Source organism: Python bivittatus, unplaced genomic scaffold (assembly GCF_059951505.1).
Source record: "Python bivittatus isolate LINGU-HERP-01145 unplaced genomic scaffold, Pbiv_v1 ctg000160_np1212, whole genome shotgun sequence".
In the NCBI taxonomy this organism is placed as follows: domain Eukaryota; kingdom Metazoa; phylum Chordata; class Lepidosauria; order Squamata; family Pythonidae; genus Python; species Python bivittatus.
Window position 1 is genome coordinate 9,500,738 of NW_028277076.1, and position 27,389 is coordinate 9,528,126.

The window sequence follows — 27,389 nt, forward strand, 5'->3', positions numbered from 1 at the left end:
AGCCTTGCCACTGACAGAGCAGGGCGATATATCTGCTGTCACTGTCAAGTGCATCGGGCAGTTGTGGCCCCCGGTGTTTAATGTGTCTGCCGTATTTTGTGTGCACGAGTTTCCCTCCCCATCAGGGCCCTCACTTTGGAGCAAAGGCCTTCCTTTCCGCGGCCTGGCTGCCAGACCAATCCGTCCTAAAGGGCCTTGTTTCTATCACGCAACATCCCAAAACCTCTTAATTTTATTTTTTTTTTAAGCAGCTATAATTCCCCTCTCCATTTCTATCCTGAAATTTGAATTTACCAGGATCTAAGAGACAGCTGGCCTTCTTTGACCTCTACAAGCTCTGGAGGGGTGTGCTTTGAACCCCATCATCCCTCATTTGCCTTCGGGGCACCCAGGGCCAGAGTCAAAAAAGTCAAGATGGTGGCCGTGATTGTGCAAAGGAAGCACAGCCCCTTAAACCCACAATGCCTGTAAAAAAGAGGAAGGGCTTCAGCATCACAATCGCCGCCACAACCTTGACTTTTTTTACACCCCACAAATGCCCCTAATCCAGAGTTTCTTTCTCCCAGTCCTGCTTTCTCGGCACGAACAAGCCTGCTTGAGAATGAGAAAGGCAAATTTTTTGTGCTTCGAAATCGGCAGGCAGCTGAAGGGCCCGGATGCTTACCGTGCCAGATGTGCAGACCCTGGACCCCCAGCCTTGTGTGTGATTTCCCAAAGGGGAAAATGTTTGTAGGTGTGGACAGGGATCATAGGAATGGCGCTGACTTGCTTTAACTTGAATGTCAAATGAATCTGGTTCTCCTTTGGGTCCTGAACCAGCTCCATCTGTTGAGGTGCTGTGAAGAGCACACTGTTTAACATCTACGCCTGGTTCTTGGACATGAACAGTTTGCCCAGTTGTAAGAGTCGGTTTACAGCAGTGTTTCTCAACTTGGCAACTTTAAGATGTGTGGACTTCCCAGAATCCCCCAGCCAGCATGCTGTGTGTGATTTCCCAAAGGGGAAAATGTTTAAAGGTGTGGATAGGGATCCTATAAATGGCACTGACTTGCTTTAATGCTGGTCTGTGTCGCTCAGCTAGCTGAAAGAGTCCTTTTAGCCCTTCCTAGTGAGATGGGGAGTGACCAAATTTGAAATATAAATAAATAAAATAAATAAATAAAATCGGGTCAGTAGTTTGTGGTTCATTTTATGGTGGGAATCCAGTTGTTGCCTTTGCTTACCATGTGGACCAGCCCATCATGTTGAAGTAGAACATAGTTGTTTGGTCTGAGCATAGCATGTTTCAAGAATTAGAGCAGTTTGTTTAACAAATGTGTTGTAAGTATGGAAGAAGGAAGAAGCAGCTGCAGCATGGGACACCTTCCTTCTATTTGTCCCCACAACAAGAACCCTGTGAGGTTGGGCTGAGAGCAATGACTAGCCCAGCATCACCCAAAGAGCTTCCATAGCTGAGGTTCTCCCAAGTCCTAGTCCACCACCTTCACCATCTTCACCACAATGCCCTCTGGGTCACACAGAGATAAGATCACCATTCCTGTTACAGACATGGATGACCCCTAAGATCATCAGAGGAGACCCTGCAATGACATGGACTGCGGTTGACCAAGTATCATCTAATGACTGTCTTTGAGATGGTTTCTATTTTCTGGAACAGTCTTCCCTCTGGAGCCCACATAAAAGGGAAAGACTCTGTCAAGTCCAGTTGACTTCTAGTTGACTACATGGACATGTCTATGGCGATTTGTGGGCAGTGTTGCAGAAGAAGCTTCCTCTGGAACATTTTTTTCAATATCTCCCTCTAGCTTATGGTGTTAGGATTTCTTAGTGGTATCCCATCCAAGCATAAAACAGAGCTGACCCCCTTAGTTATTTCAAGATCATGCAACCTTGTCTGAACTCTCTTTCTCCAGATGTCCCCTCTGTGAGGGTTAGAGATGAATATCTTAGTTTTGCTTCCCTTTTTAATGACAATGACTTCCTGCTTTTAATTTTAGTATTGTATTTTAATCATTTTTATTTCTTCCTGGGATGTGCCTCGAGAAATGGAAGAGAAGGAATTGTATTCTTTTTTTCTGTCTCCTAGTCCTCTTTGAGATAGCTCTGCTTTCAGTTGACTCAACTTTTTAACTGCTGTGCGGGTTCAATTATCTCCCTGCTTCTTTATTTGCAAAAGTTTGTGCAAACTTTGGTGTGGAGAACCTCAAAGGCCCAAATAATGTTTTATATCCCAAGTACGGCCTGAAACCTGCGCTTTTCTCCCCATGAAATGTGTTATTTTAAGCCATGGAACACCAATGGCTTTCCTTTGCTACGCCAAACAATTAAGAATGCAAGAATTCACCCCCCCCAGCTCCTCTTATAAACCAAAGCAAAATCATTTGTTCGTTGCTTGTTTATTTTTGCACATTTTGCAAAAAAAAGTGCCCCAAATTAAATTATAATCAAGTGAGACTTATTCGTTTTTCCTCTTTGTGTTTTGCACATATATTTTTTGGACATAAAACACCTTTTCACAACCCATTCTCTACCTACCGTTTACCTTCCCATTCATGCCTGCTGCAGATTTTCTTTTCTGATCCTTCTCTATCCTTCTTCTTCTCCTTCTCCTGAAGCCTTGCACCTCATGAGTCTCCTCCCCCTGCCCAAATATATTTTCTTATTTGATGTGTCCTTTGTCTCCAGAAAGGCATAAACTGTATATAGTTGCTTCTAAAAGGAATGATATTTCATTAGGGCTGCTCACAAAAATGGAGAGTCCTGAGCATATATAAATGTGGTTGAACTAGCACGCCACGTGCTCAAAATATTTTTTTAAGGAGATTGTGGCCTCCAAATTTGCATGATTTCCATTATATACACTTCCCAAAGTCAAATGATATCAAAGGATCAAGTTCAGCATTCTTCAGATGGTGAGATCTTTGCCTGTGAAAGCCCCTCTCATCCATCTGATCAGTGGAAGGTGGAGTGTCTCCCTCCCTTCATATGTCTTTGGTGAAGTTCTCACTAAATGGACTTCTTTGGTCCAAAGAGAACTTGAGAATGGAAGGAAATCTGCTCAGGCATGAGGAGAGGACACTAAACCTTCTGCTATGAGGTTGCAAGGTGGAGAAAGTTCTTCAGCCTCAGAAGACACCAGTGGATCAGGCGGAGAAGGGAAACCAAGGAGGCTAGAGTTGGTCTCATCGTCTTTTCCAGTTAGGTTTTCAGGGGGAGCTGGAAGATCTGTGCTCCAAGAAGAGGCATCCTTTTCAGTAGAAGATGGGAGATCACTGCTTCCATAAGTCAACACTTCATCAACCGGAGACAGTATATCATCCTCCAATTCAGGAAGAAATGTGTTGCTTAAATGCATGGCATCACCTTCATTTTTCAGGAGACCCCTTTGGGAAGAACTTAAACCAACTGTTACTATCCCAGCTTTATTTGTATTTTGGTTCTCAGTTGAAGAACTATTTTGATTTTCCTTAGCTGTGTCCATGCTGCCCAGGGATGTTTTGTTGAGTCGGAGAGTGATTTCATTTGGTCTGTTGGATAGACACTCATCCGCTGAACAGTTGGCATAACCAGTTTTCCCATCTGAAACTAGCAAGTGATCAGAAGAATCTGGAAATGTAAGACAAAATGAATGCTTTTGGCCGTGCGTTAGGACCTCAGAATCTTGGGGTGTGCTGATGGTCAGGGAAACATCTGGCGCCAGAGTCACAGTTGCATTCTTGCTACCAAAATGAGATGTGTTTCCATCCTCACCATCTTCTTCAGCTCCGTTAAAAAAAGGCACGGGGTCCTGTGCTCCTTGATCCTCAGGACTCTGCAAAGGAACATTGGTGGATGAGAAAACCCCTGGGTCAACTGGATTTTGAGAAGTCATCTTGTTCCCACCATCATTTTCTGCCCCAGGGAACCCATCAGAAATGTTCAAAGAAGTTGCACTGCTTCTGAAAGTGGGTGTATGAATGTGATCCTTTTTTGTCAAAGGAGAGCAGGACCTTTGCAGCCTTCCACTGTTCAGTAATATGATAGATCCAGATTCAACCAACTGTTCTGTTTCAGGTGCATCTTCCCAAACCTTTTCCTGGCTATACAGAATACATAAGTCCTCTGACCCAAGATCACCACCAGAAATTTGCACGTGAGGTTTCTTCTCAGTGGATGATAACGTGTTTGCTCTATTTATTACTATCCTTGGCATTACTGGAGTTCCGTGATGCATAGAGTCATTGAAGTTATCAGGCAATTGTTCCTGGAAGACAAATTCTTCAGGAAGGCTGACATCTGTGTCTTGCAGGTCATCCTCTTCTAAATCTGAGGGGGAAAGAGAACTTCCAGAAAGATTGACTAGAATTGCATTGGCCTTATAAAATTCAAGACCAGACGGTGACGTCTCTGGATATGGAGAGAAACCATGAAGTTTGGAGGAAGATCCTGTAGAAGCCAAACCTTCTGGGCTTTTGTCCAACGGATAACCAGGATGGTCTTCTTGGGAATTCTTGGTCAAACCAGTTCCATTATTGTGTTCTTTTTCTTCTTGGCTGGCCAAGCGACCTAGGAACAGCAGAAGTTTAGATACTGATTTAATTTTGGATCTTAATTTCAGAGCTTTTCTATGTCTTTCCCCAGCTGAGGTTCCTGACTCTTAGTGATGGTCCAGTAGAGAAAAAACGTGTACAACAACATCTGTGCAACGGAGGAGGAGGCAAAGGAGATCAAGCAGTTTAGCACTGGGTACCAACAGTATTTTGACATTCTTCCTCCACTTTATGGACAAAGAAATATGTGTGTGTACATGCACACGTATGATTTCTCTGCTTTTCTCCAGAGGAAGCAGAAATTTTTGCACCATTTCTTAAGAGTGGGAAAAGACAAGGATATTACTGCAAAAGCCCCCCGGGGGAAATGTTTTGAAGAGGGAGAAGCCAGAGAAACTGCAGAAGGAAGGTTGCAGATTGGAAGAGAAGGCATTCCCACAGGCCCCTTAGCCACCTCGCTACCCAAAAACAGAAGGACACCCCCATCGGATTTTCTCCAAAATTCTCCTCTGCTTTGCAAGACTTTCCAAGGAAGAGAAGAGGGGATTCTTCTGCTTTTTGCTCATCCGCTTTCCCTGCAGAGAGCATCAGCAAATGCTTTGGGCTCAGCTTTGAAAATCGAGCCCATCTGACCTCAACCTGAATTCGCAGATGCACAGATTCGATCAGGTTTGCGACCCATTTGGGAGCAGAATTAGGCATTGCTTGATTTGCCAGCATACAGTATTTTTATATGCTACCCCTCACGATAATCTTTATATAGGTTTTTTCAATGGCTCTACAACCTACTATTAGTTACTGTTGTTTTATTATTATTAGCCAGCACAGTAATTGACTGGGACATTTTCTAAGCGAGACGTTATGGTATAAATGGCATTTCATTACGCTGACATGCTGTGAATAAGTACAATTCTGAGGAATTGTAACTCCTGACTTAATATTTATAATTTCCTACAGAAAAGGCACCTACAGGACTATACATTATAGAAATGTGTCAGACAGAAGATCTGGATTCAGCTACTAGAAGTTGAATGGGAGGGAAGAAGAAATATGAACTGCAGATAAAACTAAGAAACCAAAGTCTCTCAGATAGATAGATTCCTTTTTTTAAAAATGTGGCCTCTTAAATTATGTTGGAAATATCTCTGAAGAAAGCACATTTTTAATAGCCCAATCGGAATAAGTTATGATTTTTTTCTGAAGAAGCCACGTAATCATATTCCATAATAAACGTGGACAGATTTTGGTTCTCGCGTGATTTACGCCAATGAGACGTTGAGCAGGGCATTTGAGTAATAAATGAGAAAACAGCAGCTCTTTCTGTCTGTATTAAAGCGTGATTGAAGTGGCCAGAGCAAATTGGACGTAACAGCCCTGAGGGGGTTATTTCCTTGAGGAGCGTTTCACAAAGACATAATTTATGGAGAGAAGGTTAAGGAGGAGGTCTTGGTTTGGAAATGGCTTGGAGAGGTTTTGCGGGGGGCCAGAAATGTCAGCTAGATTCCACCCAGAAAATTCCAGCCAGCCAGTAACCTTCTATTCCTAATCAACACTGAAAATAAAATTCCACTACCCCATCACTTGCTTTTCAGTGCCCAAAGCCCCACGGAGCAGGATTTGGGGCCCTTTCTTTAAAGTTTTGTGAGGGCTGCATTTTAAGGAGCGGACCAAAGCTGTATACTGGTGCAGAAATGCTTAAGGGATAAATTTCACCTCTTAAAATATAACTCACACAAACATACACATGGGGTCAGTTGTCTCTGAAAGGGCCTAAGGGCACCAATCTTCATTTTTACCCCTAACCCCTAACCTTAATTCCTAGAACGCAGAGGTGTCTGCAGGATATGATCAAAAAAGTCTGATGCATGTAAAAAATAGAAGGAACTTTGATCATACGTCCATGGCCACCATCTCGCCTTTTTTGACCACAGGGGAAGTGAGCTGAGGCTCCTGAAAGCTAAAATTTGGTAGTCAGAAAAGGTGCTTACCAGAATCCTTCTGATTTTTGGCTACCATAGACTAACACAGTTCTCTTCCTACAATGTCTGCCATGGAGATCCAGAGCGCCTTTGCACAGTTACCTGCTGTTCTTCCATCACTGAGGGCTGGATTCTGGGATCTTTCACCAGAAGAATCATATAGATCCAAGACCTTAGGTGGATCTCCCATTCCTGGCTTCCACTCTGAGAATCCTTCTGCCACCTGATTCTCTCGTGGCAAGGTTTCCTTGGGCTCAGCCCGATGCCTGTGAGGAGATCAACCTGAATTAATCGGGCAGGGAGTGTTTATCAGTCCATACATTAAAACAGTGCCAGTTTGGGTTTACCAAAGGACAGGCCCTTGTTGCAAAGAGATTATAGGATAACATGGAGGGAATCAAGCCACAGGACTGTAAATGTGAAGAACGCAAGTTTGGTATGGCTGCCCATAGGCTGGATTCAAGTAACACACTCAACCCTGAACTCATCTTCACAAAGCTGAATTACTGCATTAATAAATGGTGATTGCCAAACAAATAAGCCATATTAGGATTCATGAAGATGCCCCTATTTATACCATCTTCAGCTCACCATATGATGAGCTACCAGCAAACCCAACCCCCTGTTAGCCTATCTAAAATCGAGCCAGATTGAAGCTTTAACAAGATGTGGGAGCCAACAAGATTAAGCCGAAGGCTGAGTGGAAGAGAAGACACATTCCAGACATTAGGAACAGCGGAGCCTAAGGAAAGGCTCTTTGAAGAGAACAGGCATCCTAGACTTATAGGATAATCAAGTTGAAGGTCTCCTTAGAGGTCAACTAGTTCAGTCCTTTGGGATCATAAAACAGGAGGACATGTTTTGGAGGGGAGGAGAAATGGAGGGAAGAACATCTCCCCTAGGATTATTGCTGGATCTGGATACAAGGAAAAAGGCTGAGTGACAAGAAAAGTGGGGTGTTTGGTGGTGGTGTGGCGATGGGGCACCCCACCAGCAGGCACCACCACAGGGGATCTGGGGGAGCAGTAAGAATGGGTATGTCTTCATTGGCCCTTATCATAGCCTTCCCATGATGAAGACACATCCCTTATTAGTGCTTCCCCAGATTTCTTGCTGGTGGGGAACTCTCCTGGTGGGGCGCTCCATCGCCAAACCAAGCAAAAGAAACAGCCCTGAATCGTTCAGGGACAACGGAGTTCCAGAGTCACCGCTGTTATGGATCTTTACCAGGAGCCGGGCTGAAAGACTCCGCTGTGTCCAAAAGCAGCTAGATGGATGAGACCTCTCTATCCACCACTGCCAGCCGGCCCCTCCGTCAAAGGGAGTGAAATTGAAGCCAGCAATCCATTTTAAAGGTACCCGTGACCTATAATCAATAGCAACATGAATTATAGATCTGTTTCATGCAAAGATTTATTTGCAAGGCTCTCCATTAACCAAACACACCGCCTCCCACTTATCCCCCGCGCTTCTCAATGGGAAGTGACAACGCCAGAAGGAAAATTCGTGGCACAATTGTGAAAGAGAAAGGGTGGGGGTCACAAAACACCCACATTCATTCAACGATCTCCAGGAAGGTGGGCTTTCAAGATCAGGGCCACTCCAAGGGCACAGGCCAAGGAGAAGACCAGCCATGGGAACCCAGAGAAAACCCTTCGAATAAATCAAACTGAAAAGTGATGATTACTTCTGGGAAGGGTCTACCCCAGCCCCCCTTTCATAGCTGAATTGCCATACTGGGATAACACAGTGAACACAAAAACACCATTGTTACTCAGCATGAAAGGAGCGGTGAGTTCTCCTTCCCTGGGGAGGTCTTCACAGTGAGACTGGGTGGCCATTGGTCAGCAAGGTTGTAGCAAAGTCTGCACCAGGCCAGGGGCTGGACTAGATGACCTTGAACGTGCCTTCCAAGTCTGTGATGCCACGTTCAGCAATACGGCCTTTTGTTCAACAGCTTTATAACACAACCAGGAGTGTGAACGGCTCTTAAAAGCAGGTGATTTAGGAGATGTTCTAGTTCTATCACGTTCATTGTTCTTTTTCTTTTTGGAGAGGTCTAGTTTTCTGTCTGGAGATGTGTGCAGGAATAAAGCATTTGTTTCTTCATTCCTGTGCATCTGATGTTTATTTAGTTAATTTGTCTTTTGTCTTTCAATTATGCAGAACAACTCAATTTGATTTTTTGAAAGAGGAAGGAAGAGGAAGGGGAAGGAAAGAAAGGGAGAGTGAGTGAGTGAGTGAGTGAGTGAGAGTCAGACAGAGAGAGAGAGAGAGAGAGAGAGAGAAAGAAAGAAAGAAAGAAAGAAAGAAAGAAAGAAAGAAAGAAAGAAAGAGGGAGGGAGGGAGGGAGGGAGGGAGGGAGGGAGGGAGGGAGGGAGGGAAGAAAAAGGAAAGGAAAGGAAAGGAAAGGAAAGGAAAGGAAAGGAAAGGAAAGGAAAGGAAAGGAAGAGAGAAGAAAGAAAGAAAGAAAGAAAGAAAGAAAGAAAGAAAGAAAGAAAGAAAGAAAGAAAAAAAGAAAGGAGGGAGGGAGGGAGGGAGGGAGGGAGGGAGGGAGGGAGGGAAGAAGGAAAGGAAAGGAAAGGAAAGGAAAGGAAAGGAAAGGAAAGGAAAGGGGGAGGGAGACAGAGAGAGAGAGAAAAGGAAGGAAGGAAGGAAGGAAGGAAGGAAGGAAGGAAGGAAGGAAGGAAGGAAGGAAGGAAGGAAGGAAGGAAGGAAGGAAGGAAGGAAGATTGATTTCAAAAACCAAACTTAAATGTTTGTAGTTAATTTCAGTCCCTTCTAGTCAATTTCCTACTACCTATAGAAAACTGCCCCACTCTTGTGAAATCTCTGCAGCAACCAAGATGATAAGAAAACCCTTCTAGAAATGGTTGGAGATGTTGGGTATGTTTACCTTGAAGAAGAGAAGGCTTCAGAGACACATGATAGCTACATTCAAATATAGGAGCATCATGTAGATCAGTGTTCCTCAACCTTGGCAACTTTAAGATATGTGGACTTCAACTCCCAGAATTCCCCAGCCAGCATACTGTATCTTAAAGTCCAGATATCTTAAAGTTGCCAAGGCTGAGAAACATCGGTGTAGATGATGGGACAGAAATGTTCAGTGTTGTCCCCTAAGGACAAAAAATATGAGGGTTCAAATATGGGAAGTAGATTTCGGTTGGATTTCATGAAGAACTTCCTTAAGAGGAAGAGAGCTGTTCAATAATGAAAAAGGCGCCTTGGGAGGTGGTGGGTAGACACTCCTTCATTGTTTGGAGCAGTGTTTCTCAGCCTTGGCAACTTTAAGAGGAGTGGAGTTCAACTCCCAGAATTCCCCAGCCAGCATGCTGGCTGGGGAATTCTGGAAGTTGAACTCCACTCCTCTTAAAGTTGCCAAGGTTGAGAAACACTGGTTTAGAGGGAGACTGGATTTCCATCTGTCAGAGATGGTCTACACACCAGGCTGGAGGCTGCACTGGACCCAACCCCAAGGTCTCCCTCCAACCCATTCACACAGATTCGGAGTCACGCACACCACTTCTTCTGAACTGTTGCCATTCTGAGTCATGCACACCATTTCTTCTAAAACGCTGGAAGTCCAAGGGGTTTCTTCAGAACCTGTTTCCTTGGAAATCAGGTATGGTTATGGATTGGGCATGGGGGTTATACACAAACCTCCCCTAAACCCCAACTATCTCTTCTGCTATGCCGAATCTTTTCTCTGCAAAACCGTAACCTTCTGCCGGGATTCAGACCCGCATTTCTGAACTCTGCTGGGCAAAGATGGGGAATTCCAGTGACATTCAATAATTCACAATTCACTGCTAGACATTCGCTCCTCTGCAGCCCTTGCCCCCCACCTCTGAATGCCCCCCACTATACAAAGCTGAAGAGAGGAAGAGGAAGAAAAGACAAGAAGAACACAGGGATGTTTTTTTCTTAAACTTGTCAGTTGCACCCCCCATCTGTTCTAAAAATGGAGGACCATTTCGTGATTAATTAAACTTTATGAAATGAAGGATAGAATCCTCACTTCTTGTCCACAGCATGGCGGCTTCTGCCTTCAAATCCCCCTGGATGGGTTGCAATAAGAGGACCGGGTTCGAAAGATGTTTCCACCTTTCCTTTCTCAAGCATTGCAGCTCCTTGAGGGTTGGGATTCCCAGCAACCTGGCAAAGAAAAGAGAAATCCGCCTAGCCTTCTTTAGGGCGATCTCAACTTCCTTTACGTTTTGTGAATTCCGGGAGATGGAATGAAAACCATCGTTGTCGGAATGATGGAAAATAAAATGGGCTGGGGCCGTTTTTCCTAGCCGTTTGCATTTTTTGGATGGAAACAAATCTGGCTCGGGGAATTCTTTCGAAGCAGAAGAGAATCTTCTTCTGCTCTTACTGTTTAATGGGGTTATTGAATTACAGCAACCCATTTTGTGGATTTGTGCAATTCATTGACTCCTAAACTAGCCAAGAGCTACATTTGCACAAAGAATTTGCCAAAGATAAAACTAACCAAGCTTTACGTGTGCAAATGCAGCCGTTTGTGACAAGGGACCCAAGCAATCTTTAGCTTCTCCATCTTAAATCTTACCAGGAGGGAACTCCATCCAGTTTATTTTCCCCCAGCCATGATACTCTCATCACTGCTAAGAGATAGTCCTGTCTTTGCAAAACAGAGAATTTCTCCTTTGAAAAACTTTGGAGAAATCATCCACTCACCTTCTTTGCTTAGAAAGCTGCAGGAGAATTTTAAAAGGCCCTGCGTACCCCAATTTTAATTAGAACCTTTGCAAATAAAAGGTAACCTTTGCATTACTTTCCAGAAGGTAAAGGTGAGATACAGGATCAATGTTCAATCTCTCACCTTGGAGTTATCACCACAAAGGCCCTGCTCCAACATGCTACAGACATTGTTGATTCTTTAATGGAAGGAACTTGGACAAGAGGGACTTATCTACAAGGAACAGGGATCCCAGGCTACAAATTCCAGACCAAATTAAAGCTCTGGTGTTAATTATGGAAGAGTTATTGTGGGTTGATATTGGAAGCAATTAAAAACCCACAAATAGCTTGCACTGCTTGATAGCCCCCTCTGTCTCATGTCCCAAATGGTCTGGAGCTCCTATCTCAGGGTCCTTCTCATAATTTGGAAGCTGGAGAGGACAGCGACAACAGCTCCTTTTGCAGGGACATCACAAACCTGGTGGGGCAGCTTCCCAGCCAGCTGTAGCCAGAGCTGTGTGGTTGTCTTCTGAACCTCTAAGAGGTCCTTTTGCTGTTGGAGGAGGAGTTTGCGTTCCTGATGGGCAGCCCGGCCGATGTTCTGCAGATGCTTGATTTCTGCCTACAAAGGAGCATGAGAACAGAGACAATGAGGCCATCTCTTCCTGCCAAATTGGGAAACCAGATTAGATTCCTTGGTATTCAATTGAAAAGTCCAGATGTTCATTCTTCTCTCCTGCTCCTATCCTGAAATTGGAGTTGTACACTCATCCAGGTCAAATGCAGCCTTCCTGAATGTCATGCTTTTGGAAGGGTTTGACTACAAATCCCATTCTCTCCTGCCAGCATAAGTCATACTGACAGGAGCATGATGGGAGTTATAGTCCAACGTATCCTGAGGGCATCAAGTTGGAAAGGGCTTGGCTAGATGAAAGCCAGCAGTTCAGGCCCTTGGTAGCTGCCTAAAATGTCTTTCTCAGCACAAATTTCACGGAGTTCTCTTTAACAAGATTTATTGATATGAAACTGGAAACAGAAAGAGTTTCAAGAATTTCAGCAACTGTACTACTTCCCATTTAGAACTAATAGACCCCTGTGTACAACAGGACAAAACTTTCTGATTTTATTTCTAATAGGTTAGTCTTCCTATGATCAAGTAAGACGTGAGTCTCTTCACTGATAATGGAGAAGCGTGCAGTATTTTCAAATACTTTCAAATACTTTCAGTCTTGCAAGATTCTGTTAACGTAACCTTACAATAAAGATAGAGTTAGGACTCCTGGTTGTGCTTCTTGTCTGGACTACCTCGAAGGGCTAACAAACCCTCCAGCCTCACCTTCCTCCTCCAACCCCCTCCCTGGATACATCACCTGCTCTTGCTTCAACTTGGTTAGGATGGAGAGCTGCTTCTTGGCTGTGGATGATGGGCCTCCTGTTCCCTGCAAGCCATTTGGGCAGCTGAAAGCAGGAAATAGACTGAAATCAAACTTTGGGAACTGAATTTCTGTCCTTGGGATCCAGCCAACCAGTGACCTCCCCCCCCCACAACAAACACATACACACACACACCCTCCATTAAAAGGCAGAACTGCTGCCCAGAGTCCAGCGGAGTTGGGCAGCTAATCAGTTTAAATAAATAAATAAATAAATAAATAAATAAATAAATAAATAAGAATAAATAAATAAAAACTTCTCAATGCCCAGAAAGGTCATCTTTTGCTCCGATCACTGCCTTCTATTTCAAATTGAGATTTTAAGTTCCTGCAGCCCTCAGTGCCAGTCAGTTCTTATTCCAGATGGTCGTCCTGGCACTGATTCCCATTCCACAAATAAAAAAATGGGAGGAACAGAAAAAGAGTAAAATGCACGTAGGCAGAAAGAGCTATGCAATCCTAATTTTTACCCCTGTTTTCACCTCCTTTTATCTCTAGCTCCAGCCTCCATGAGCTCCACCCAGAGCCTCAACCTGCTTGCAAAAAACCTGTAAACATAATTTTAGGCTGCATCAGTAGACAGATCCTTTCCGAATCCTGGGAAATCGCTGTCCCACCCTGTCATGCATGGATGAGACCCACTTAAAGTTGTAATGGTCTGTGGGAATGGCCTTGGGAGACAGGAGGAAGAGCCGCAGACTGGACAACCGGCGTGGAAAAGGTGTCTCAGCCCACAGAAGGAAAAGGGGTGTGGGAAGCATCTCAGAAGGGACCCTCCCTAGTCTTCCAGAGAGTAAAAGGAAAGGAGGGGAGAAACGCTTTCAGACTTGCAATACTGTTGATGTAACCTTACAATAAAGATAGAGCAAGTCCTCCTTGTTGCCCTCCTTGTCTGGACCACCCCACAGGGCTAACAACAGTATTGTGTACTTAGGTACCAAGATTTAAGAATGCAGAAAAACTGGAGAATGCAGAAAAAAAATTACAACATAATGCAAATGACATGGGCATTTGGATTTAAAGGATATCCTTTCCCTCCCCATGGTCTGGTAAATCAAGATCTTACTACATTTCCTTTCCTTTCCTCTTATTTCCTGCCTTTAACTTCTCTGGCTCCTCCTCCTCCTCCCCTTCCCCTTCCCTTTGCATACATTGCTTACCCCAGAACACAAGTGTTTCTTAGAAGGCATGATGACATCGTGGAGACCATGACATCATTTTGTGTGCTGGCATCATGATGCGCATGATGTCACCCCTTGCCTTCTCCTGATGGCCATGCCGTAAAGGAGGATCTCATGAGGGAGATGTAAGCCTTTGGGGCGGAGGTAAACCAGAAGAGAGGTTTCTGCAGCAGAGAGGCCCAAAGGGGGACCGTGTGGGGTAAAAGGGTCCTCACCGCTCCCCGTGTTCCAGCCAAGCCAGCTCAGCCTGGGCCTTCTCCTGGAGGGCCTTTTCACGCAGCCGGAGGAGGGCACTCTGGTGACGGGCTCGCAGCTCCTCCTCCCTCAAAGATTGTTCCACCAGAGTCAGGCTAAGGTGGCCAAAGGAACTGGATCCTCCATAGAACTGGCTGATCTCACTCCACTGAGGACAGAAGCACAGCTCAGGTAAAGATGCCCGCAAGGATGTGTTGTTGCCAAGGCAACCTCTCCTCCCCTGGACCACATCACTTCCAGAACTCTTCGCCATGAAGAACATCCCATCTTCAGGGTCTTTTTAAGGCATGGAGGAGGTGGATCCACACTCCAGGCTAAACCCCGGTTAGCAAGCAGGATGGCTGCGTTCTCATGGCAAGTGATACCCAAAGAAAGGAACTAGATTAATTTGTGAGGATCCAGTCATTGCTAACACGGTGTCAGATCTGGAGGAAATCTAGAGAAAGAAAACTGAGCACAGAATGCAAGTTTGGGTAGGCTGTGTGTTGGCTGGTTCAGAGATAGATAAAATCTAGATAGATAGATAGATAGATAGATAGATAGATAGATAGATAGATAGATAGATAGATAATAGTTTATTGGATGGATAGATGGATGGATGGATGGATGGATGGATGGATGGATGGATGGATGGACAGACAGACAGATTCATGGGGGGAAGGGAAGTTGGAGGTCTTCTAGTACAATCTAGGTAGATTGGTAGATAGCACCCTAAATTTTAAACTCAGGCTAATGAAACACAGCTGCTGTGTTCACATAGTAGGCTATGCCCAGACAAATAAACCAGATTCTAGCTTAATATGATAGTCTGCTTCACATGGCATGCAGATTCAATGGCTGGGTTCTCACAACCCTCTTGTTCCCATACTATGCGACTCCACTGTAGCCCAGTTTACCATGTTGCACAACAGCCCCAGAATAGATTATTCACTGAGCCCTTCCCACTTTCTCTTCGCTGCATCCTATAGCAATGTCATTTTTTTCTTTTTTCTTTTTCTTTTATTATTGGGTTTAGGAAATGAGAATGTGTGGGGGAAGGCAAAATAAATAATTCTGGGGCTCATAGTTTAACATTTTAATTTTACAGATTTAATAAAAAATATGGATTTGTTGGATCATCTCGAATATGGACCCATTTGTTGGCTTTCTGGAGCTGGGGGAAAATGCCCTTTGGCCCACCCCTTGAAACCCATGTTCGCTTTTCATAATAACAAATAAAAGCTTAAAAATCGAATTGCCTTCTGCTTTTGTTTCTAAACTTCATGCTTCTCAGTCTTTGCATTCAAAAGTTCCCACTTAGCATATCATGTATTTCTCCCATTGTGGTTTGTTTATGGCTTAGTGCAGTGTTTCTCAACCTTGGCAGCTTTAAGACGTCTGGACTTCAACTCCCAGAATTCCCCAGCCAGCATGCTGGCTATCTTAAAGCATGCTGACTGGGGAATTCTGGGAGCTGAAGTCCACCCATCTTAAAGTTGCTAAGGTTGAGAAGCACTGCCTTAGCGCGATAAGTGAATTTGCCCAAATGTGCTTCATTCAATAAGCCACAGTTAAAACATGTCCACGTAACAGAGGAACTGGGCTTATTCTCTATTGCAGTGTTTCTTAAAACATTTTTCTCCAAGGAACCTTCCCACTTTTAAAAATTATAGAGGACCCCAAAAGAGTTTCTGTTTGTATGGGTTATATTTATCAATATGTACTGTATTAAAAATTAAAATTATACATTTGCTGCCACTTCTGCTCCTCACGATTGTTGGGTGGGATTTCAATATTGTATTATTTTTCAACAGGTTGGCAAATAATTTTGATTTCGAGGACCCCTGAGAAGGTCTTGGGGGACCCCCAGAGTCCTAGGACTGCACTTTAAGAAACACTGCTCTGTAGCTTCAAAGTGCAGGAGCAGAACCAATGAGGTCAAAACTACAGAGTAGGAGGTTCAGGTTAGACATCAGGAGAAACTTCCTGGCTGTATAAGCTGCCAGCCAGTGGCTGCCACATGAAGTGGTCAGTTCTCCTTCACTGCAGATCTTCAAACAGAGGCTGGAGGCTCATCTGTCCAAGATGCTCTAGTGCAGTGCTTCCCAAACTTTTTCCTTCATTACCTAAAACCATCATAAGTCACTTCCTTCAGCACCGTCGTAACTTCGAACGGTTGCTGAATGAATGGTTGTAACTCGAGGACTACCTGTATTATAAAAACGATATCGTTGAATGAACTTTATATCATTTCAACCAATTACCATTGGTGATTTCATCAATTTTCGTCTTAATAGGAATACTTTGGGAGATTTTCAAATACATTTTAGTCCACGTGGCAATCTTTTAAGTCAACTGAAATGTCCTTGTTGTGAGTGGGTAATGGGTTCGTGTATCATTACCCAAAGAAAAAGCACTTTTACCCAATGTGGGGTAATATTCCCAAGTTTGGGAAGCACTGCTCCAGTGGATCCTGCACTGAGCTGAGAGCTGGACTATATGACCTCTAAATTCCCTTCCAACCTTATGATTCTGTAGGCACGGCTTAGTCTGCTGTGTGAACCTAGCCATTGCGCCTTGTAGCCACACCTATGGACTCACTCAAAGGTTGCTTAGCCAAGAAGCCTGAGTTAACCACCATGGCTTAAAGCAAGACATGAACCAGTCGGTCAATCTGAAGAGGCTTAACAGATACCTTCAAAAGCAGCTGAACTACCCCAGGAGGGCTGTACTTCTGCAAAAACACGGGGCAGTATTTTTATTTTTATTTGCACAGCACTGATTTTACGGAAGAGGTCTCACCCCTCTTTCAGAAAGAGTTGCTGGGTTCTTTGCATAGCCTGGATTTACTTATTTATTTGTAAGATTTATAAGGCTGCCCAACTCAACCCCTGTGACTCTGGGCAGCGTGCCACGTAAAAACCAACAATAAATCAAAGCGGGGGGAAGGTTTCTTCTCCTTGACAGTGACAGCTGGTGTCCTAATCTTTTTTATGTTTATATGTCATTTTCATTAAGAAATTTTTGTTTACAAGATGGAAAACTACAGAAGCATAAAGAAAGAATTAGAAAAAAGAGGATATGAAAAGATAGAAGAAAAAGCGAGAGACAGTAAAAGTCATGAAAAGAGAAGAAAAAATGACGAAAAAAGAAAAGGAAAAATATCTAGAGAAGCAACTTCTGACCTTCTTTGCAGCAGTTACAAACGTAATTATTACCTATTATTATTATATATTCTCTTCAATTGGAACAATTATTACTGTTTATATCCTCCCAAATTACATATCACGGTTCCCTTCTTCCCATCAACAACCCTTTTTAATCAGTAAATCCCAAAATCACCCATATATTTTTGTCTATTTTCACCAGAAGGGTTTCCAGTCTTTTATCAAAGTAGTTATTGTTTCTTCCCTCATCAGACAAGTCAATCCGGCCCTTTCAGCAAATTCTGCCATCTTCGCAATCCACTCCTCCGTTGCGAGTATTTCCACATTTTTCCATCTTTAGCTGGTGTCCCGATCTTTGCTTGAGAAGTGGGGGGTTTCCAAACAGGGGGGACGTGAAAACACTCCAAGGGGAGGCACAAAGATGTGACTTTTTTAGAAAAATGACCCATGTAAAGTCGCTCTGCAGTGAGATGGGCGGTGACAAATGTGAAATATAAATAAATGAATATATAGTGATTTTTAAATTAAAGTCTAAGGCACATGTGTATGCACGTAATGTGCATAGACAGGATTCCCTGGACTTCAAAACGCGGGGGTTTTGATCAAATTAAAAGGAGGTACAATGCCTACAAGTTTGGGAATCCTTGCCCTAAAAGATGGTTTTGATTTTTTCCTTTTTAATGAGGGCAGTTAGCTCAGATTAAAAGAGGAGAAGAAAGGGCGGGGGCCCGGCCCCGCTACCTGGCTGTTTGAATCTGTGGGCTCGGAGAGATCTTCTGCAGGGGCGGCTTTTCCGGGGGGCAAATTAACTGACGGGGAAGGAAAAGCAGATGCCTGGCGCTGTGCTGGGAAGGCCCGGCTGTCTCGTCCAGGTTGGCGCTCTGGGGAAAATGAAACAGAACAGATCTTCATATCCGGCATGATTTACGTCTTAATGCAATGCATCTACCCCCTCAGACCGTAGGCGTTGGCAGAGCAGAGTGGTAAAATACAACAGTCATCATCCGTGATACCGAAGCAGCGTGCTAATTCATTAACGCTGGCTTCTCCGACTCTTCCCTGAAAACTCAGATTAAATCACAAACGTGATTCCAAAAGCAGATCTGTAATCTGCTGTCCAGGTTGCTCTCTGCTGCTCTCTCAGTTAGTCGGTTTCAGTCTCTTTGGGTTTCTCACCTCTCTGCCTTTGGGTTTTTTAAATTTGGTTCACGCCATTAGTTTACAAGTTTAAGAAAAAATAGTGGTGTGGTTTAAGAAAGGGAATTATAAATTTATTTCCTGCCTGCCTGTCTGCCTCTCTCTCCCCTTTTACATCACTTCCTTTTCTCTCTTCCCTCCCTCCCTCCCTCCCCTCCCTCCCTCCCTCCCTCCCTCCCTCCCTCCCTCCCTCCTTCCTTCCTTCCTTCCTTCCTTCCTTCCTTCCTTCCTTCCTTCCTTCCTTCCTTCCCTCCCTCCCTCCCTCCCTCCCTCCCTCCCTCCCTCCCTCCCTCCCTCCCTCCCTCCTTCCTTCCTTCCTTCCTTCCTTCCTTCCTTCCTTCCTTCCCTCCCTCCCTCCCTCCCTCCTGTCCGTCCATCCGTCCTCTGTTTTCGGCAGGCAGAATAGTCCCCAATTTAAGCTTCAACATCTCCATGTCAACAGAGTTTGATCTGAGACTCCGTGGGAATGTCTTCCCACTTTGGCCTCTCCACATGAGCGACTTCAACTCCTGGAATTCCTTGTCCAGCAGGACCATTGCTAAGGACACCGGAGCTGAACCTTACACATTACAAGGAGACCCAGCTTGAGAAGGTTACCTCTAGAGCCACTGCCAGTCTTTGAAGACCAGCTACCCACAAGCTGGGGTCCTCTAGATGTCTTGGCTATATCCCCACGTCAGCCCCCCTAGGTAGACCGAGCCAGGAAATCAACTCCACAGGAAGGCTAAAACTACTTTAAAAATGTTTTACCCCTTGTCACCTTGGCAATGGAGCTTGCTTATCTCCACCAAGGTCATCTCCCTTACTCTCTACACCCTACCAGCTACTTCTATACCATCTTCATAGCTTTACTATCCATTGTTGAAGAAACAGAAAGCTTGTTCTCATGACTGTGATTTCTACACAAGGAAGACTCTAAAAGATTCTAGAAGTTGCTAGCAGAGAAATAATCACAGTCTGCTAATTTCCATGAATCCTGATGGCCAATATTTATGGAGGGGACAAAGTTGAGGAAGATCAGTGGAACCTCCAAAGATCTCAGAAGTTCCTTCATCCTTAGCCAGCGGTGGACAGGGGAGACAGAAGAATGGGAACATTTCTGATGAAACTCACACACAGAGAGACTTCTCAGCTTGTGCAAATTTTCTTTACATCTTACTTAGAGGTTTCTTCTCACGACTGTTTCCTTCTGGCTGGTTCTTCTGAGAAGAGGCCTTCGGAGCTTCAACCAGGGGGACTGACCGGCTAAAAGGAAAGAGAGAGAGAGGTGAATTCAGGTGCTGGATTTTCACATGGCCTTCAGCCTAAATGGCCTGATCCATCCCTAAAGGTGCACTTTGGAAGCATCTGGTTGGCGCACTCACACAATGCCCCTCACCAAACTCCACCTATTCCAAAAACAGAAGCAGAACTAGTCACCCACGATGCTCCCTACTGCTGCAGATATCCTCTTACATCAGGAAGGCACCTTCTGAATTTTCTGTCTTTATTTGCTGAAGCTTTGATGTTGCTCCAATCAGTCATTCACACTACATCCCCGACACACTATTCTCTTCTGGAGTAAGCAATGTTACAGACAGTAGGGAAAAAAAGTAAGATGAAGAAATTAAAGGTATGGGAGAAGAGAAAGGAAACCCAGTTAAATCTAGGTTACACCAAGACCATTCACTCTTCAGACCTGTTTGTCCTTCCAAGCCATCCTTGCTTGCACCACGTCGACACACCAATTCATGCTGTCTTGACCTTCTCTCTTCTTTTACCCCATATACTTCTGAAATACCTTTTCCCCACTACATTCGAGAGAAACTTGGAAAGGCTTTCAAGATTGACGTCAGCCCTTTAAAGTAGGCCAGATCAAGAAACAGACACAGGAAGGATTCCAAGAATGCTACATTATTGTTGCAGGGCAGTGTTTCTCAACCTTGACAGCTTGGAGATGGGGGGACTTCAACTCCCAGAATTCCCCAGCCAGCATGCTGGCTGGGGAATTCTGGGAGTTGAAGTCCCCCCATCTCCAAGCTGCCAAGGTTGAGAAACACTGTTGTAGGGAACAATAACAGAATCCCCAAAGCCTGCAGAATTTCTCTCTGTCTCTCTTATACTAAACACAATCAAGGCAAAGTTATGCTGAGTTTCTTTCTCACCCTTCCTTCAACCTCTAGTCCGTGCAATCTCTTCTCAAGTCCCTCCTTCATATCTCATTCCTTCCCCCCTCTTTTATATCCTTCCCAGGGCCAGCCCTACATTCCAGTACATGACAAAACCCAGCGTCACGCTCAGCACACTCACTCTATTTTATGCAAGCTAGGATCTCTAATCCAGAGTCCAGCTTGCAAGTCCACACACTGTTGCTTGTATTCCGCCCGTGAGAACCTGCAGGCACCATTCTCACACACCCAGGATGCTCCTATTTCATTAAAAAAAATACGTTTTCACAAATGTCAGGAGGAGCATGGAACATGGAAGACCCCAAAGGAGGTTCCTGGGAAGAAATCTATGTTTCTGCAAGCTTGGCACTGCCCAGCCCTGACTTATGGGTGTGAGAGGGGTGGTATTCCCTTAGCCCTCCGTATCTGGGCAAAGGAGCAACTAAGCAGCCATCCCCTTCATTGATTAGAAGCTGGGCTACCTGAAATGTCTTGAGGCTTGTTCTTTGGGACCAGGGCATTTTGGCACAACACGGAGGGTCTGGCTCAGCTAAACAGATTAGTGAGGGAGGTGTGAAAAAGAGGACCTTTCTGGACGTGCCAGAAACTCAAAGCCAAGGGATAAAGTCTTGGCAGATGTTTTCTGGGGAAGGGAGTCAAAAGAGACAGACAGAAGGCCATGTTTTTATGTCAATCAGCAATCTGCTTAGCGAAAATCTCATTTCATTTTTCACGTTAATAAGCTTTTTTTCCCCCCTTGCAACAGGATGACCCAGAAACAGCAGAGATGGGGTGAAAGGGGAGGAGGGGAGGGAGAGGAAGAGGGGTGACTTCTAGGCCAGGGGGTGGGCATGATGGGTGAGAGGGCAGGATTTTTTTCTTCCCCGCTTTCTCGAGGGGCAAATCTTGTCTAGAGAGATGTCACATGCAGTAGCGTTTCAGGAACCTGCTTCACAAAAGCTGCATTTCCGCGCACCAATTAGAGAGAAAGTTCCCCCCTATGCACAACACGACTTTGCACGCACAAATTTCATTATACTTCAGTAGGGAGGAAAGGATTAAACACGTCTTCCTGCCTGCTGGGGGACCTCTAATTATCTACCATCCGTTCCACGGTATTTCTAGGTTTTTCTTTAAAAAAAGCCTTTATTAGCTGAATATGAAAAACAAACAGAATGAACAAATAACCCAGTGTTTTAAATATTTAGTCCTGTCAAAAATGCACACATTACAGGCTCGTTGCCTTACCGTGCTTGTGTTTTACTACAGCCTTACTACAACTGCTACTGTAGTAAAGGGATAGTAATTGTCTCAGACTCTGCTTTGCATTCCATTGTTCCTGCTTCCTGCTTCTCCATGCCTCTTTCCATGGGTGTCCATGGGGCTGGGGCTGGGGAAGGGGACGAGGGATGTCATGGGGTGTTACTGTGATTTGCAGATTATACCAAACCACGTTTAACCAGAGTTGAACACACCCCGGTTGACTGGAATCAGTTGATTTAAGCCATCAGCCAGGTTCTATAAAGCACAACTACTGGGTTCAAACAGGCCCAACACACCAGGTATTCTAATATGGGTTGGGAGAAGTCATTCATTTGTCTGAGGTAAGGTATCATCAGGAGGCTGATGAACCTCAACAAGACACCACCATCCTGGGCCAAGCTGGAGATGCTGAGAAGGTTCTGGACTGGTGTCTGGAGGCTGTGACGGGCAAACCAAGACAGATTTCATCCTACCAAGACAGAGTTAGGGGTCACCCATAAGCCTCGGATAATATCACTCCTAGTGCTTACTCTGGATGGGGTCGTGCTGCCCCCAAAGGAGGAGGTTCATGGCTTGGGGGCTTTTAGGATTCTTGGCTTTTGGCTAGTGCACCAGTTACAACCCTACCTCCTGGACCAGGATACCTTGATCACTTGACCAATTGGCTATCCAATTGGACTACTGCAGTGCAGTATGGGAGCTGCCCTTGGAAACCACCCAGAACCTACAGCAGATACAGAATGCCCCACTGGGCCTGTTAGGGGATCAACCCCACCAATGTAGAGTCATAGAGTTTGAAGGTATCTTAGTGGCCATCCTCTCCAACCCCTTCAATGCAGAATCTGCTAAAGCATCTCCAGCAGAGACCGTCCAACCTCTCTTGGGAGATCTCCTGGGGAGGAGAACTCATCGCTCCATGAGGCAGCCTGTTCCACTGGTTGACAGCTCATGCAGTCAGGACGTTCCACCTGATCTCTAACTGGAACCTAATTCCTGGCACTTTTAACCTGCTCACGGTGGGGCAATCCTCCGGGGCAACAGAGAATAAACCCACTCCCTCTTCTCTGTGGCCACCGTTCAGACATTTGAAGACCGCAGAATAACCCCTCTACCGAGTTCCCCACTTAGTTCCCAGCAGAACGGGCGCATGACTTTGAAAAGCTCCAAGATGGTTAAATTTGGTGAAACGGACAGTCCAACCCAATATTTTATGCATCCTCTTTGTCCCAAAGCCGAAACGCCGACAGCTCCACTTTTCGCATCCTGCACGCACAAAAGTGAGTGAAAACAACTGCAGTAAATACATCTTCGGGATCCAATTGGTTAATCGCTTGTTCGGATTGAGCAGAAAAGGGATCAGCGGGGATTTAGCGGGGTGCTCGTAAAGATAATCAAGGGACTTCAGTTCCATCTCTGCCATATGCTTAAACAGATTCTCCCAGCCGAGGAATTACTGCCAAAGGAGTGGTATAGCTTAATATCTCCATTTTTACGCAAAGGAGGTTCTCAGGAGCAGGCCAGGTCGTTCGAAGGGGACCATGGGAGTTGTGGTCATGAGAAACCTTCATGCCATAGCAAGTTTGGTGGGAAGAAAACAGAAGGAGGGAAGCGAAACAGCAGCTTGGTTCAAGACAACACAGTGGCTTATTTAGTTTGGGCGCAGCCTGCTGTAGAAACCCAGCCCATGATGGTTTATCAAGTCAACCATGGTTAAACAAGCTTGGCACAGAAGCAGGGGAGGGTGACCGCGAGAGAAAAATGTTAATTGAAGCAAAAAGGTGATTTCTTCATCGACTCCTCTTACCCCCAGGAAAGTGTCATCTCCGTGCAGGTTTTAAGAGATCTCAGTGTAATATTTGAAGAAACAGATACTTGGAAGGACGGAGATTCGTAGTGGATGTTCTGCTGCTTTCAGTAAAAATCCAGAAGTAGGAACTGGAAGTTTTGGAGGGGTGCAAACCACTGTTAGCCACAGAAACTCCCTGGGTGACGTTGGGGCAGTCCTTTTGGCCTCGGCCTACCTCACAGGAATGTTGTTGTGGGCAGAAAATGAAGGTCCACCCAGAAAAAAAAAATCTAACAAAAATAATGGATCATAAAAATGTGCATGAGCCTTCAGATAAAAATAATGCATCATAATGATGTGTCTTTTTTAAAAATTGGCATTTCTTTTCCTTTTTTACACTGTTTACTGGTTGCCCATTTATTCTACGGTTTGCTGTTTTTATTTATTTGTTCATTTTTGTGATCCATCCAAAAATAATATTAATAATATTAATTCATTGATCGAATGATTTAAACAAGTTATAGAGCTGCTCATCTCACAACAGTGACTCTGGCAGGGCACTGAGGATTAAAACCAATAAAACACAATGCAAAAATTAAAACCTACATTAATAATAATAATAATGTGTAAGGTGGTGGCAGTCAGCAGGTGATCAAAACTCCACCCCTTTTTACATGCATCATATGTAAAAAGGAGGAGGAGCTTTGATCACATGGTTGAGGCTGCCATCTTGACTTTTTTGACCCCCCAGCAGACACTCCTGTCCAAACTTAGTCTGAACTAGCAGAGAAGTGATGCCATGTTCCTGTTGCCATAGTAACCACGGATGCCTTCTCCTGGGCCAGAGGCATCCCTCTGTAACCATGGTTACCCAGTTGCCTATCAACCCATCAGCCTACTCCATCCGGGGCCTTCTAGAAGTGTTGGATTCCAACTCCCATCATTCTCAACCATCCACCACCAGCCTAGAGAGCACTAAGGTCCATCTAAGGTGGCTTCTACGCCCCAAACAGTGTTGGGACAGGGGGCTCCGTTGGATGCTTTTGGGGTTGGCTCCATTCCTTCCCAACTAGCCAACGCCTGGAGGCCGAGGAGCAACCACAACAAAATCTAACCCCTCTAGCCCTCCAGCCCACCCCTCAAATCCCCAGAGCTCACGCTTCCTGCCTGGAAGGTCTCAACCTTTCACAACCTGGAGCTCATGGCCTCCAAGATGTTGCTAAATTACAGTTCCAACATCTCGGGGTACCATCTGGGTTGGGTTAGGGCTGCTGGGATTCGTAGTTGAGAAATATCAGAAGGCCACCGTTTCTGGCCGAGAACAGCTCAACTGAGATTTGTCTGAACAATCTTGGGCACCTTCCTTTGGAACAGCGGTGCCCGTTGAGCGGGTGAACAGCCCCATCCTGTGGGCACCTGCGCCACTGCATTGTGTTGAGTTTTGAGCAGGAAATTCCTTGCACCTCAATCTGATTTTTGGAAGGACGAATGCGACCTGCTCAGAGCTGCTGCTGGCTGAAGCAACATTTAAGCCTTAATCAATAAATTAAATTATGGGATCCTGATTTACAGTATACCCCATGGAATAAGTGGGATTTTATGACACCCCAAACACCATTCAACAACATTCATGAGTGGCCTTCCGGGGCTTCCAGTAGGCGAAAATCAACAACTTCCATAGCAATTTCCTTATTTTTCACTCTCCGCTAGACTCTCAATTTCTTTCCTTAGCCCTCTTCCTAAGCAATCGCAAAGTAGCTGAAAATGCTGGCTTCGTATAAATGGGATTTAAAAATAACCAAGTTTAATACAATCCTAGTTCTGGGCAGAAAAACTATTCTGTCTCCCTCCCGCCACTAGTCAGCTGAAGGAAAGAGAAAAGCTGGCTTCGCAATGCTTTCCAAACAAATTGGCACATATGTGGAGCGGTTTTGTATTTAGCCTCTTTTCCAATTTTCCCAGAATTCCCTAAGTGTAGTCCGAATGACAGAAGCAGCATTGCAGCACTGCCCCACAAGCTCCGCCCCTTCAGGGTGGGCGGTGCAATGTTGCGATGCCCATAGAAAAGAGGCGGGGCTTCCATCGCAAAACTGCAATGCTGCTTTGGCCGGCCTGACTCTGTTTCCCAGAGGGGAAATCTTCCCATGGTGCTTTTGGGGACCCGGAAGATTTCTGAAAGTCTCAAACTAGAGCGTAAAGGGGAAAAAAATCACAGAGGCAGTCTGGTGTAGTGGTTAAGGTAGTGTTTCTCAGCCTTAGCAACTCTAAGATGTGTGGACTTCAACTCCCAGAAGCCCCCACTTATGATTTGTGGTTTTGATAATTAGGAAAAAAAATTGGATAGAGTAAGAGATAATTTTGTAATCGTACTTATATTTGCTGCGAAGGAAATTGGAAGCTTCTTTCTATTTCTTTTTCCCTTTTCTTTCTGTGCTTTTCTTTCTTTCTTTCTTCCTTTTCTTTCTTTCTAACCACGAATAGTTTGCCTTAGTTTTTATGCTCTCTCTAAAGCTTGAAAAGTTTTATGTTCTCTTTAAAACGTTCAATAAAATTTATAGATATAGAAAAATGAAGTCACGGGGAGCAGGGGAAGAACAAGCTTCCAGCCAGGGCACTGAAATGGAAGGTGCTCCGGAGGGTTCACAGGGAGTGGTCAGAAAAGTCAAGATGGCATCCATGACGGTGCAGTCACAGCTCTGATGAAAACGGACGGAGCTTCCATGGCGCATCATGGCCTCTCTGCTGACTTTCAGCCATCCCTTGAGGACACCACTATGGGCAGGTCCCTGGGAAGCTCCATGGGGGGCAAAGAGGTCCAAGGACGGGGGGCTTACCCTCCAGAGAAGGCGCGGGCCGGTGGCGCAGAAGGGTCCTTCTCCCCAAATCCCACCTTGGAAGCACCACCTTGGGAAGAACAACAGAAGTGAGGCAGGAGGAGGACGGATCTGGCTGGGGAGTTAAATCAGCATTTCCATTCCACGTTCTTTCCACGGGCGTTTTCTCTCCCTGACTTTCTCCTCCAGAGCACCCACATGTCCTAGCCGGGATTAGCAACAAGACATCTAGGGAGACCGGATGCTTCTTGCTGCCCTATTGCTCTGGGGGTAACAACCACCTCCTTTCGGTGACTGGGGTTCCCCACTCTTTCACTAGAGACTATGTTTACTCCAAGGGTCAGAGGCATCTGCAGGGGGGTCACAAAAGTCAAGATGGCAGCCACAACTCTGTGATGGAAATCCCACCTTTTTTACATGTGAGGGTGGGGCTTTGATCACATGGCTGTGGCTGCCGTCTTGACTTTTGTGACCCCCTGTCTGCAGAAACCAATGCCAAACTTACAAGGGAATGACCTGCATAAATCAGTGAAGGCTAGTAAGATGGCTGAGAAGAGAAATTCTCTGCATATAGAAAGGTGACTTGTTATAGAAGAGTATCATCTTTCTCCATCAGATGCCAATTTTATGTACCTTGAATTCCACATGGAAGAAATTTCACTCTGCATTCAGCCCAATAGAGATTTCACATCTTTCCTGCTATTTAAGTCTATACAGGTAGTCCTCGTCTTACGACCATTCATTTATGACTGTTCAAAGTTATGACAGTGCTGAAAAAAGTGACTTATGATGGGTCCTCGCACTTATGACCATTGCAGCGTCCCCGCAGACGCAGGATCAAAATTCGGGCGCTTGGCAACTGGCATGTATTTACAATGATCGCAGTGTCCTGGGGACACATGATCATCATCTGCAACCTTCCCAGTTGGCTT

The 27,389-nt window shown here is 45.0% G+C and overlaps 1 protein-coding gene across 1 annotated transcript; it reads right to left on the bottom strand.

Moving 5' to 3' along the window:
• Nucleotides 1–2,414: 2,414 nt before the first annotated feature.
• Nucleotides 2,415–15,123, bottom strand: CCDC187 (coiled-coil domain containing 187). The gene is made up of 6 exons (XM_025173148.2): nucleotides 14,045–15,123; nucleotides 12,586–12,673; nucleotides 11,694–11,837; nucleotides 10,530–10,666; nucleotides 6,611–6,774; nucleotides 2,415–4,545 (listed from the first exon to the last, which is right to left on the bottom strand). The coding sequence occupies exons 1-6, from the start codon at nucleotides 14,344–14,346 to the stop codon at nucleotides 3,059–3,061; spliced, it is 2,322 nt and encodes a 773-aa protein (XP_025028916.2). The 5' UTR covers nucleotides 14,347–15,123; the 3' UTR covers nucleotides 2,415–3,058.
• Between the last annotated feature and the right edge of the window lie 12,266 nt (nucleotides 15,124–27,389).

What these genes read in the sequence shown, in the direction of transcription:
- CCDC187 (XM_025173148.2), bottom strand. Translation starts at nt 14,346, where the DNA reads ATGTTCTTCATGGCGAAGAGTTCTGGAAGTGATGTGGTCCAGGGGAGG. An exon ending in CCAAGTTGAAGCAAGAGCAG is followed by an intron (nt 11,838 to 12,585) that starts GTGATGTATCCA and finishes GCTCCTTTGTAG; the next exon opens with GCAGAAATCAAGCATCTGCA. An exon ending in CGCCATGCTGTGGACAAGAA is followed by an intron (nt 6,775 to 10,529) that starts GTGAGGATTCTA and finishes ATCTCCTCACAG; the next exon opens with GCATCGGGCTGAGCCCAAGG.